Source organism: Tupaia chinensis, unplaced genomic scaffold (genome assembly GCF_000334495.1).
Source record: "Tupaia chinensis unplaced genomic scaffold, TupChi_1.0 Scaffold000682_1, whole genome shotgun sequence".
NCBI classification, from domain to species: domain Eukaryota; kingdom Metazoa; phylum Chordata; class Mammalia; order Scandentia; family Tupaiidae; genus Tupaia; species Tupaia belangeri.
Genome location: NW_006160205.1, coordinates 5,204,158 through 5,216,890, shown reverse-complemented (window position 1 = coordinate 5,216,890; position 12,733 = coordinate 5,204,158). Strand labels below are relative to the sequence as shown.

General features: G+C 38.7%; 1 protein-coding gene across 17 annotated transcripts in view; it reads right to left on the bottom strand.

Annotated features, from left to right (window-relative positions):
- The window catches only part of MAGI1 (membrane associated guanylate kinase, WW and PDZ domain containing 1), a 794,937-nt gene that overhangs the window by 115,145 nt on the left and 667,059 nt on the right, over positions 1-12,733 (bottom strand). For all 17 annotated transcript variants that reach the window (XM_006160376.2, XM_027776543.1, XM_027776544.1 and 14 more), the window contains 2 exons: positions 7,171-7,372; positions 2,048-2,130 (listed from right to left, as the gene is read on the bottom strand). In XM_006160376.2, the coding sequence (XP_006160438.1) occupies positions 2,048-2,130; positions 7,171-7,372 (285 nt within the window). The remainder of the gene's footprint in view (positions 1-2,047; positions 2,131-7,170; positions 7,373-12,733) is intronic.

Here is a 12,733-nt window from a genome sequence, read left to right as displayed (position 1 = left end):
GTGGAAGAAAGTGGCAAATCCAGGAGTCTTGGGTATGCAGAAATTCACCCTCAACTAAGATACAGAACACTTAAGACCAGATTTGGGGGGCAAAGATCATCAGTCTGATTTTAATCACATTGAATTTGAAGTCTCTTCCCGACAACCAGTTGAAATCATCAACCAGGCAGATTGAAACACTGCCCTGGGGTCCAGCAGGTGGTGTAGTGGTTAAGGCACTAGACTCCTATGTAGCCAACCGTGGTTTGAGTCCTGGACCCAGGAACTTGAAAATCATGTTTGGCATATGTGTGTGTGTGTGCCCAAAATTCTGAGAGGAGAATGGAGAAAAAGGGATTGTGGTGTGGCCACTCTCCTCTAAGGGGTGATTTCTCACTTTCCTTCTCACTGTCTCTTTCTGTTTCTCTTTGCCAAGTGCATGAGTCCTTAAAAAATAAAATCAGGCATCAAAAATTAAATTTTGTTTTGCAAAGTTTTATAGCTGAATGTATTTTATGCTCTGATCTTTGAAAATTGGTCACCACTATTACATTAAACAGAAGATCTAAATAATTAGAACAGTCCATTATCCCTTAAGCATGTAAAAGAACAGAGCTGACCATACCTATTCTAGCCCTTCCTCAAGAAGTACTGTTCGAAAGAACCAAAATAAAAGAGCATCTCCATCATACCACTTAATGTCAGAAGGACTTGTATTTCCACTTGAAATTGCTCAGATTAAATACAAATACACAATTCTGCATTCATTTAAGGTAATCTGAGAGCCAGGTATAAAGGAAGGATCTTAGAGCACAAGAATTCATGTACTTTAAACTACTGGCTTACATTTTTCAAACAAACCTCCAGTACACACACACACACACACACACAAACACACACACGCACGCACACGTATACACAATACAACAATTCTGCCATATAGGACAAATAAAGTTTTTCTATCTTATAAAAAGTCTCCAGTAATTATACTACTAAATTGAATTGAACAATGAGTACTAAAACAAAGCATTTCCCTTTTAATTCATTCAGGTAAAAAAACATTTTTTGTAGAATTTGAGATAGACCTCAATGTATGAGAGGTACTTTCTCTGTCTTAAGCTTTTTTGTTTTGGAAAAGTGATGAGAAACCCCAAAGCCCTGGAATAAACTTTCCCAACAAAAACTTAGCCAGTTAGTTCATTTCCAAGATTAACCAGAGACTGAGATTCTAAGTAACACTGACTTCTTTGTTGGAAGAATACACTTTTTCAGATAGTCTGGGTAATATTCTAAGTTACACTGAGATTCCCAAACATGCCATGATCTGCTTCCCTATCGTTAAGATTAGGGAAATTGAAAAACAACAAACCATATAGGCTTCAAGAAAAGCTCCTGTTTTTTTCCCTCTAGGACTTTCATAACATAGGGATAAAGTCTAATAGGGGCGAACAACCAGAACATCATTGGTTTCTATAATCCAAGAGACTTTCTAGCATCTTCTCTAAGATCCTGAAGGAAGAAGATGTACTTTGATTTAAACAGCATCTGACTACAAAAGTTCGGTTTCTAATGGTCTTATCAGGGCGCACCTGCCTTTATGGATAAGCAAATTATTCTCTTGAAGGAATTCTACCAAAATTTCTCCTGCTTTTGTAAACTACCACCCGTTTACTAGAAGTTGGAATACCTTAAAAAAAAACTCCTTGTTAAAACTTAACTGAGCTTGGGAACCAGCAGTTAGCGTAATGGCTATGTCGCTGGATTCCCACGTAGTCGACTGCGGTTCGTGTCCCGGACCCAGTGGCTTAAAACTCACGCCGGGCGCGTGTGCGTGCGTGCCCAAGATCCCGAGAGGAGAATGGAGGAGAAGGGATTGCGGCATGACCATCCCCCCTGGGGGGTGATTTCTCGCTTTCTGTCTCTATGTCTCTCTCTGTCTGTCTGGCGAGCGCACGCGCCCTACAGTGAAAACCTCTCCAAAAAAAAAAAAACAAAACTTAACTGAGCTTGTTTTAACTTTAAAATCTGTTCATGAGAATGAGCCCTCAGCTCAGTTTTAGTGCCTTACCATCATCTTCACACTCTTCAAGGGGCTTCTGCTGCTTGTTCAGGCACCGAGGGTCTAACCAAGATGTTGTTTTTGTGTTATGGCTGTAATTCAGAAAGAAAAACATTAAAAAAAAAAAAGGAAAAAGTCAAGTGGCAGAATTACACATTATGGAATATTTGCTCCTTGACCAAAGCTACAATAGTAATGCTTTCCAACAACAAATCCAAACCAGAAGAGATTGCACCTGAGTCTGAAATTCTAAAATGGCTTGGGAGGACCTTACGGAGAGTGTGCACTGATTTAAGGTATAATTATTCGATTACAGAAGGTATAAAATCCAATCCAGTATTATTTTTGAAAAAGTGAATTACAAATGATACTCCTTGTTTATACAATCTACATTTCTTAAGAGTTCATTTAATCCACAGGATCAGCACATGGTATAATGGATATATCGCTGGACTCCCATGTAGTCGGCTGCAGTTCAAGTCCCAGTCTCAGCAGCTTAAACTCACACTGAGCACACATGCACCTGTACCCAAATCCTGAGACAACAGTGGAAGAGAAGGGATTGCAGCGTGTCCATCCCCCTTGCGGGGATGATTTCTCACTTTCTGTCTCTCTGGTAAATGCACACGCCCTGCAGTAAAACTCTCTCTCAAACCAACCAACCGAAAAGATTAGGGAAAAGAAGAGTTCATTTAATCCTTACATTTGCCAAAGGCAAACCAGTTTATTTCAAATTTGTCAATGACATAAATCTTGGATATTGGAATTCTTAAAGAACTTTTTAAATGTTCTTTTTAATTTTTCATATTTTCTTAGATTTCCCCAAACTATAGAACTAATATATACATAGTAGATATACGCATAACAAAGGAGATACAAATAAAATGTAACTTACTATTCTAAGAAGTTTTCTGAATCAAAGGCACCTGAAAACTCAGTACCCATGATAAATACTTTAGGCTGAGAGATAAGTGATGTACTTAGCAGCTGTAAACCAAAGTTGTCATAAGCCACAACATTTGTATAAATTTTCTATTAAACATTAGGTCTCAAACTTGGTCTTCGATCAGCTAAAAGCTAAGTCATGAAAAGCAGGCCAATCACTGACTGTGTCCTGTTAGCCATAGTTTGGGGTGCTAGCACCTCACTAACCATCAGTATACTTAATTTGTTTCTTTCCAATTTGTTGTCAGTCTCATGCGAAATTATTAGAACTTCTTTTCCAAGAATTTGAGTTTTATGACACGTAACTCCGGGTCTGAATGCCTCTATCATACTTTCCTTTTCTCTGCACGGTTCTTCCTCACTAACAGACATCCTTCAAAGTCAATTTAAAGCAAAAGCGAAGTACAAAATCCCAGGCTTAGAGTTGACATCTACTTCTAGAACACATTTAAACTCCTCTGTAATAACCACAGATGATGGTGAGAACTAATAACAACAGTGATTACTGATGAGGACGAGTTCAAGTGTTTTACATTCACTGTCTCTTCTAGCTCACATAATAGTCTGACAATACAGGTTCAATGCATAATACGCATGTTCTTTTTTGTACAGATAGGGAAAATGAAGATGCAAACAAGTAAATGTATGTTCCCAAACTCCCACAACTAGTCAGTGCTAGAGATCCCAGGAGTTTTTAAGTAAGCTCTTAATCACGACACCTCCCTGACACCCAGGAAAAGACTACGTCTTCCACCTCTGTCTTTGAAAAGCAATTCTTATCAAAAAGAAGAAAGAATCAGGAGCTATCCCCTTCTTCTGATTGGAAAGCAACACAACTCTCATTCTCTTATCTCAGACTTCTTCTTGGGTAGGTTCTCAAAGAGGATATTCCAAGAACCAAGCCTTTTCTCTCACATCCTTGTCATCTGGAAAACCACATTGTCTCATCTTCGTTGTTTTTTTTTCTGATTACCAAATAGATGTTAAGTATGATAAAAAGAAACTCCATAGATGTACGCTGTGACTAGGAAATAAATTATTTTCTCAATTCGAACCTAACCAGTAACAGATACCTTGAGGATATTTCTAAATATAAAACTGTATCCACATATTCACGAATGTGCACACTGAAGATAAACAGCATGTGTGCACATGCATGTATTGTACCAAAGTGAGATCCTGCATGTATTCTTCTGCAATGTCCTCCTTCATTATTCAACAGTAGGCCTTCAATTTCAGTCCATGTGGGTATAATGGAGTGATCTGTGCTTTTACTTTTTATAGTTTAATTGGCCATTTTTTTCTTTTTTAGTGGTCTATAAAAAATGATGAACCCCAATGAGAAGATAATAGAGTCAAAGCACTGTATTTTAAAAACTGACTACTATGGCTTAGGAAAATCATATTATCTTGTATTTTCCAGAATGGTCTCAATTGCAGATATTACTGTTTTCCTTCTCAGCAAAGGTTATTTATTAAGTATTTAACATGCAGGACTTAAGTTTTAAAGTTTTGAAAGGCTTTCGCACCTATATATTCTCTAACTTTGATTTATATACCATGTACAATGTAAAAAAAATCAACTTAAAATGGATCACATATCTAAATGTAAAACATAAAAGTATGAAACTTCTAAAAATAAGTACAGCAAAAAGTATGACTCTGGATTAGGCAAACGTTTTTTAGCTATTATGGTGAAAGCACAATCCATAAGAGAAAAAAACCTGGTAAATCAGACTTCATCAAAATTAAAAGACTTCTACTCTTTAAAAGTTAGTTAAGACAACAGGGCTGGCGAGTGGCATGGTGGTTAAAGGTGCTGGACTCCCACATGGCCGACCACAGTTCGGGTCTCGGACCTGGTGGCTTGCTTTCTCACTTCCTCTCTCCCTCTCTCCCTCTCTGTCTCTCTGATCAAACTGGAAAATAATAATGATAATAATAATAAATAAAGTTAAATAAAATAATTCTTTAAAAAAAGTTAGTTAAGACAATGAAAAGATGTTTGCAAGTCACACATAAAGGAATATATGCAGAATTTTAAAAATTCAACAAAATTCTAAACCAATTTTTAAAAAGAAGCAACAGATTTACAATTTTTAATGGCTAATATATTCTCTACGACACCTCCCTGACACCCAGGAAAAGACTACGTCTTCCACCTCTGTCTTTGAAAAGCAATTCTTATCAAAAAGAAGAAAGAATCAGGAGCTATCCCCTTCTTCTGATTGGAAAGCAACACAACTCTCATTCTCTTATCTCAGACTTCTTCTTGGGTAGGTTCTCAAAGAGGATATTCCAAGAACCAAGCCTTTTCTCTCACATCCTTGTCATCTGGAAAACCACATTGTCTCATCTTCGTTGTTTTTTTTTCTGATTACCAAATAGATGTTAAGTATGATAAAAAGAAACTCCATAGATGTACGCTGTGACTAGGAAATAAATTATTTTCTCAATTCGAACCTAACCAGTAACAGATACCTTGAGGATATTTCTAAATATAAAACTGTATCCACATATTCACGAATGTGCACACTGAAGATAAACAGCATGTGTGCACATGCATGTATTGTACCAAAGTGAGATCCTGCATGTATTCTTCTGCAATGTCCTCCTTCATTATTCAACAGTAGGCCTTCAATTTCAGTCCATGTGGGTATAATGGAGTGATCTGTGCTTTTACTTTTTATAGTTTAATTGGCCATTTTTTTCTTTTTTAGTGGTCTATAAAAAATGATGAACCCCAATGAGAAGATAATAGAGTCAAAGCACTGTATTTTAAAAACTGACTACTATGGCTTAGGAAAATCATATTATCTTGTATTTTCCAGAATGGTCTCAATTGCAGATATTACTGTTTTCCTTCTCAGCAAAGGTTATTTATTAAGTATTTAACATGCAGGACTTAAGTTTTAAAGTTTTGAAAGGCTTTCGCACCTATATATTCTCTAACTTTGATTTATATACCATGTACAATGTAAAAAAAATCAACTTAAAATGGATCACATATCTAAATGTAAAACATAAAAGTATGAAACTTCTAAAAATAAGTACAGCAAAAAGTATGACTCTGGATTAGGCAAACGTTTTTTAGCTATTATGGTGAAAGCACAATCCATAAGAGAAAAAAACCTGGTAAATCAGACTTCATCAAAATTAAAAGACTTCTACTCTTTAAAAGTTAGTTAAGACAACAGGGCTGGCGAGTGGCATGGTGGTTAAAGGTGCTGGACTCCCACATGGCCGACCACAGTTCGGGTCTCGGACCTGGTGGCTTGCTTTCTCACTTCCTCTCTCCCTCTCTCCCTCTCTGGCTCTCTGATCAAACTGGAAAATAATAATGATAATAATAATAAATAAAGTTAAATAAAATAATTCTTTAAAAAAAGTTAGTTAAGACAATGAAAAGATGTTTGCAAGTCACACATAAAGGAATATATGCAGAATTTTAAAAATTCAACAAAATTCTAAACCAATTTTTAAAAAGAAGCAACAGATTTACAATTTTTAATGGCTAATATATTCTCTCTCTTTTTAAAAAAAAAAAATAAAGAGGATTTTGCCTTAGGGCACATGTGCTTGACAGAGAGACAGAGATAGTGAGAGGGAAAGTGAGAAATTAACCCCTTCCCCCCACAGAGGATGACCATGCCACAATCCCTTCTCCTCCATTCTCCTCTCAGGATCTTGGGCACGCACACACATGTGTTCGTGTGAGTTTTAAGCCACTGGGTCTGGGACTCTAACTGCAGTCAACTACATGGGAGTCCAGCAGTATAACATTAAAACATCTGCTGGGCCCACTAATACATGCTGTACATTGAATCGTCAGAGAAGTCGCAATGTATTTTCTCTTTTTCTATGCAAAAATGCAGCATGACTTTCCCGACAGCCCAGTATACTATACATAATTTGTATATATCATAATGTAGTTTTCTCACTCTTTAGGGAAATCATAACCTTATGCTTCTGCAAACTCTTCAGACGCAATGATTCAGATGATCTGGCTAATTACCTTTTTTTATACACAGCTTTTTAAAGCTTATTAGAAAATACCATCAGTGAAGGATCACTCCTTTCAGATTGAATTTACACGGATAGCTGCTAAAGAGAAAGAAGGAAGTGACAGAAGGGGAAGGGAGGAAAAGGAAAAGAGAGGTTCAGGTGGAAATAATGGTATACTTTACTCTATGAAATAGACTTCGCCATTTTCGGTATAGGCCATCTCCCAGTTTTCAGGTAGAGGACCTAAATTATCCTCTGTGGAAAGAGGTAGGTATTGAGGGAACTTCTGAGAAGGGTCCGTGATGGGAGCAGCGATGGTGCTACTATTGACAGGCGGTAGAGCTGTGTCGTGGACCGTGTGCTCGTCTTGGTCACCAGAATCGGCTGTTTCATCACGAGAGGGGAGAGAGAAAAAGACAAAAAAAAAAGCATTCAGCGATCACCCATCAAACATGAAAAACACAGTACTGTACATATCTGTATTATTTTTTCTCTGCACTTTACTTATTAATTATGCCATTAAAAACATAAGGTTTCAAATTGTTATATTTAACTGATGAATAATAATGGTATGTTTGTGGATACAGTGTGATTTTTCAGTACGTATATATGATGTTTAATGATGAAACCAGGGTAACTAGCACATCCCTCATCTCAAACATTTACCACTTCTTTGTGCTGGGAACAAGCAAAATCCTCTCTTCTAGCTATTCTAAAACACACACACAAAATGTTGATACATACAATCACTCTATAATGTCACTGAATACCATAATTTAACCCTTCTATCCATTGGGTCATCGGAAAAGTCATGATGTAGTTTTCTACGCAAAAATGCGTCATGACTTATCTGACGACCCAATATTTGTGATTTGCCTATCTAGCGACCAGCCTCTCCCCAGTCCCTTCCTCTTCCCTACCCTTTCCAGCTCCTAGAAACCATTATTCTACTTACATAACATTAATTTTTTTAAAGGTTTCACATAAGTGAGGTCATGCCGTATTTCTCTTGATGGTGTGGCTTATTTCTCCTAACCTAAGTTCCTCCAGGTCTACCCACGTTGTTGCAAATGACAGGACTTGATCTTTTTGTATTATTATTATGCTTAAATAGTATTCCATTGTGCGTGTGTGCATGTGTTGCGAGATTTTTTTTGGGGGGGTGGTTTTTGCTATAGGGCACGTGCGCTCGCCAGACAGACAGAGACAGACAGAGAGACAGAAAGCGAGAAATCACCCCCCAGGGGGGATGGCCATGTTGCAATCCCTTCTCCTCCATTCTCCTCTTGGGATCTTGGGCTTGCACGCACACGTGACCAGCATGAGTTTTAAGCCAACGGGTCCGGGACACAAACCACAGTCGACTACATGGGAGTCCAGCGACATAGCCATTACGCTAACTGCTGGTCCCTGTTGTGAGATATTTTGATATACATATAGATATCTATATGTATGTCTATATACATATATATATATATATGTATATCTGTATCAATATGTACAGATATCCATTTATATACATATTCAGTTGTCAGAAAAGTCATCAGACATTTTTGCATAGAAAAATACATCATGACTTTTCCAACAACCCTATATATATATATATATATATCACTTTTTCTTTATTCATTTATTGACAGATGTTTCAAATTTTTGATAAGCTTTACCCTTTTCAGTTGTGTATTCATTTCCTGACAGATGTTCCACATTTTTGATAAGCTTTACCCTTTTCAGTTGTGGCCATTGCTATCTACTCACTTTAGATGAGCATTCCTTAAATAGAAACCATCAATGTGACTGATGAGATTTATTATCTATTTATATGTATTTTTTTAATTGCCAAAGAGCATGTGCACTTGCAAGAGACATCTGGAGAGACAGAGACAAAAGCCTGACAGATGTTCCACATTTTTGATAAGCTTTACCCTTTTCAGTTGTGGCCATTGCTATCTACTCACTTTAGATGAGCATTCCTTAAATAGAAACCATCAATGTGACTGATGAGATTTATTATCTATTTATATGTATTTTTTTAATTGCCAAAGAGCATGTGCACTTGCAAGAGACATCTGGAGAGACAGAGACAAAAGGGAGAGAGTGCCTCTCAAAGGGGCATGGTCGCTCCACAATTCCATATCCTCTATTACTCCATCCTATCAAGATTTTGTGTTTAGGGACCAGCAGTTAGCGTAATGGCTCTGTCGCTGGACTCCCATGTAGTCAGCCGCAGTTCGAGTCCTGGACCCGGTGGCTTAAACTTACACCGGGCACATGTGCTTGCGTGCCCAAGATCCCAAGAGGAGAATGGAGGAGAAGGGATTGTGGCATGGCCATTTCCCCTGGGGGGTGATTTCTCGCTTTCTGTCTCTCTGTCTCTATCTTTCTGGTGAGCACATGTGCCCTCTAGCAAAAACCTCTCCAAAAAAAAATGATGTTGTGTTTGCATGTTCTTCAAGCCACTAAGGCCAGGATTCAAATCACAGGGAGGCCATGTGGGATCTGGTTCTCTTAATCATCATGCCACAGGACCAGCCCTGACAAAACTTAATTTTACTAAAAAAAAAAAAAATAAATAAATAAATAAATAAATTTCCAAGTAATACAGTGTTTACAATCTAGGGAATGACAAAGAAGAAATCAATTCATGATTCATACATGATTCATGCCTAAAGTCTCTCTTTTTTTAAAAAAAATAATTATTTAATTTATTTATTTACTTTTCATTTGATCAGAGAAGGAAAGAGCAAGAGAGAGAGAGAAAGTGAGAAAAGGCAAGCCGCCAGATCCGGGATTCAAGCCACTGTTGGTCATGTGGGAGAGTCCAGCGTCCTTAACCATTATGCCACCTGCTGGCCCCCATACCTAGTCTCTTAAATTAGGAAGGCCATCAGAACAGACTGATCCAGGGACCAGCAGTTAGCGTAATGGCTGTCGCTGGACTCCCACGTAGTCAACCACGGTCCAAGTCCTAGACCCGGCAGCTTAAACTCACGCCAAGTGCATGTTCGTGCATGCCCAAGATCCCAAGAGGAGAATGGAGGAGAAGGGATTGCAGCATGGCCATCACCCCTGAGGGGTGATTTCTCGCTCTCTGTCTTTCTGTCTTTCTGGCGAGCGCACGTGCCCTATAGCAAAAACCTCTCCAAAAAAAGAAGAAAAAAAAAAAAAAGAACAGACTGATCCATATTTTTATGCCCTAAGTGTCACTTGGTTTCATGACTCAGAAGACTTTGGGAGCAAGTCCTTGGTGCAAGTACAAATTTAGTAGCATTATTATCCATTTTTGTACAAGTTGTTAAAAAATATTGGTAGACACTGGCAAAGATCAAAGATTGATGAACTGACCTGGAAAATATAAAAAAAAAAAATTTAGACTACGGATATGGCTATGCAATGAGTCATATATGAGCCTCTTTGGGAAAGGAAAGGAGAATGTTCCTGTGAAAACCAAGAGCTAGCCCAGAACAGCACTATGTGGGTGGACTGATTGGACTTGGGTCTTAAAAGAAGGCTCTAAGTACACGAGATTCTGCCTTTTTATTAACTAGAAACATCAGGGATGATGTAATCAGCATCCAAAATGGCACTGTTGACATTCTGGTTGAATTTTTATAGAGGTTGATGATATTAAATGTCAATCTCCATGGAGCCTTAAAACATAATAATCAGAGGATGTGGTGATTTTCTATCTCCCGTAGTAATTCTCCTGTAGACATTTCTCATCTAGGGAAAGCAGAATGAAGAATAATAAAACCATTCTCTGACGAGTAGCTCCCGATGACACACATGAGAATGAAAGCAATCCAAAAGTTGGATGAGGACACACCACGCTTACTAAGCAACCACAACCACCAAAAATCCACCATTGTTGAGAAGACTGCCTGTAGGCTGTACCTGCCCTGCATCCATGTCCCTCCCCTAGTACTCAGGTCTCCTTTTGGAGACCACCTTCTTGGTTCCAGGTATAGGTGGAAGCCAACTTAACCCTACCCCTGGCTCTAAGTCGCACTCTCTGTCAGGTGTAGTCTATCGTTTTTGCCTTTGTGACTGGTTCAGGAAATAGTGTGTAATCCATGGCAAATCAATGCATGTCAGGCATGAAAGTTTTGCTGGGCCTATTCAGCAAGAATTGACCTCTTGATGCTTGGGTTATTTAGCTGGTAGGTTCTCGTGTCGTAGGTGCCTGACACAGCTTGGCTAGATCTTCCAGAGAATTAAACCTACATAGACAAAGGCAGAGATGAAAGACGGAATAAGATGTTCAATACTCTGATGGAGCCTCTGATTTCATGCCTGAAACCAAGGCTACCCTGGCCCCTTCCACTGCTTGATCCCCTAAATTCCTTTTCGTGCTTATACCAGTTTGAGGTGGTTTTACAACCTGCCTCCACAGTGTAGAGTCACAAAACAATTATAAGTTTGAAAGAAAATTAGGAGCTATTGGGTTGTCAGAAAGTCATGATGCATTTTTTGCATACAAAAACAGAAAAATATATCATGACTTTTCTGACAATTCAAGAGATGGTGGCTCTGTGGTAATACAATTAGACCCACTTGGGAAAGGTCCTGGGTTTGTATCAAGGACTTTCTCTTGTTCATTTATTTTTTTGGAGAGGTTTTCGCTATAGGGTGCGTGCGCCCTTCAGAAAGACAGAGAGACAGAAAGCAAGAAATCACCCCCCAGGGGGAATGGCCATGTCACAATCCCTTCACTTTAATTCTCCTCTCGAGATCTTGGGCACACATGCACATGCACCGGGCATGAGTTTAAGCCACCGGGTCCGGGACTTGTCAACTACATGGGAGTCCAGTGACATAGCTATTATGCTAACTGCTAGTCCTTGTATCAAGGACTTTCTGAAGCACAACAGGTATGTGTGTACATGTGCCATGATCTGGGTCACCTGAGAGTGGGGTGGATTGCAGAGAGAAGACCCTATCTGTCTCTTACTTCTCTCACACAGGAGAAACAAATGAACTTAAAATAATCTATTTCAACTTTTTTTTTTAAAAAAAGAAAAATTGGCTAAAACATAAGGAATGTTCTGAAATCAATAATCATTCTAAAAAAAAAAATTCCAAACTACCGTAAGAATGAAAAGATTTGCCCTTAATTTCTAGGAACCAAGACACATTCATTTGTGGCATACTTACACAAGCATACTTTCAACACTTAAATGTACATAACAAACACCTGGAGAGATTGCTAAAAATGCACATTTCTGGCTTCAAACTCCAGAAAACAGAATTGGGGTAAGGTTCCAATAAGTTCATTTTAAAAGCACCCAGGTAACTGAGATTCAGGTTGTATTAAAACCACACATTGAGGACAGAGGTACAAAGAGCTTTCCAAAGGACTGAAAGGAAAAATGAGATGGAAAATTAAGTTGTTGGGGCCAGCAGCTGGCATAATAGCTATTTCACTGGACTCCCATGTAGTAGACCGAAGTTCACTGAACCCGGTGGCTTAAACTCACGCCGGGCGCATGTGTGTGCGTGCCCAAGATCCTGAGAGGAGAATGGAGAAGAAGGGACTGTGGCGTGGCCATCCCCCCTGGGGGGTGATTTCTCACTTTCTGTCTCTCTGACGAGCGCACACGCCCTGTTCCAAAAATCTTCCTCCCCCCCAAAAAAAAAAGAAAAGAAAATTAAGTTGCTCAAAATGTAGTTGTTTTCAGTGCTAACTTGCCTTCTGGATTTGAACTTGGCATATTCCAGAATTCCCTAGAGCCTTCAGCCTCTTGG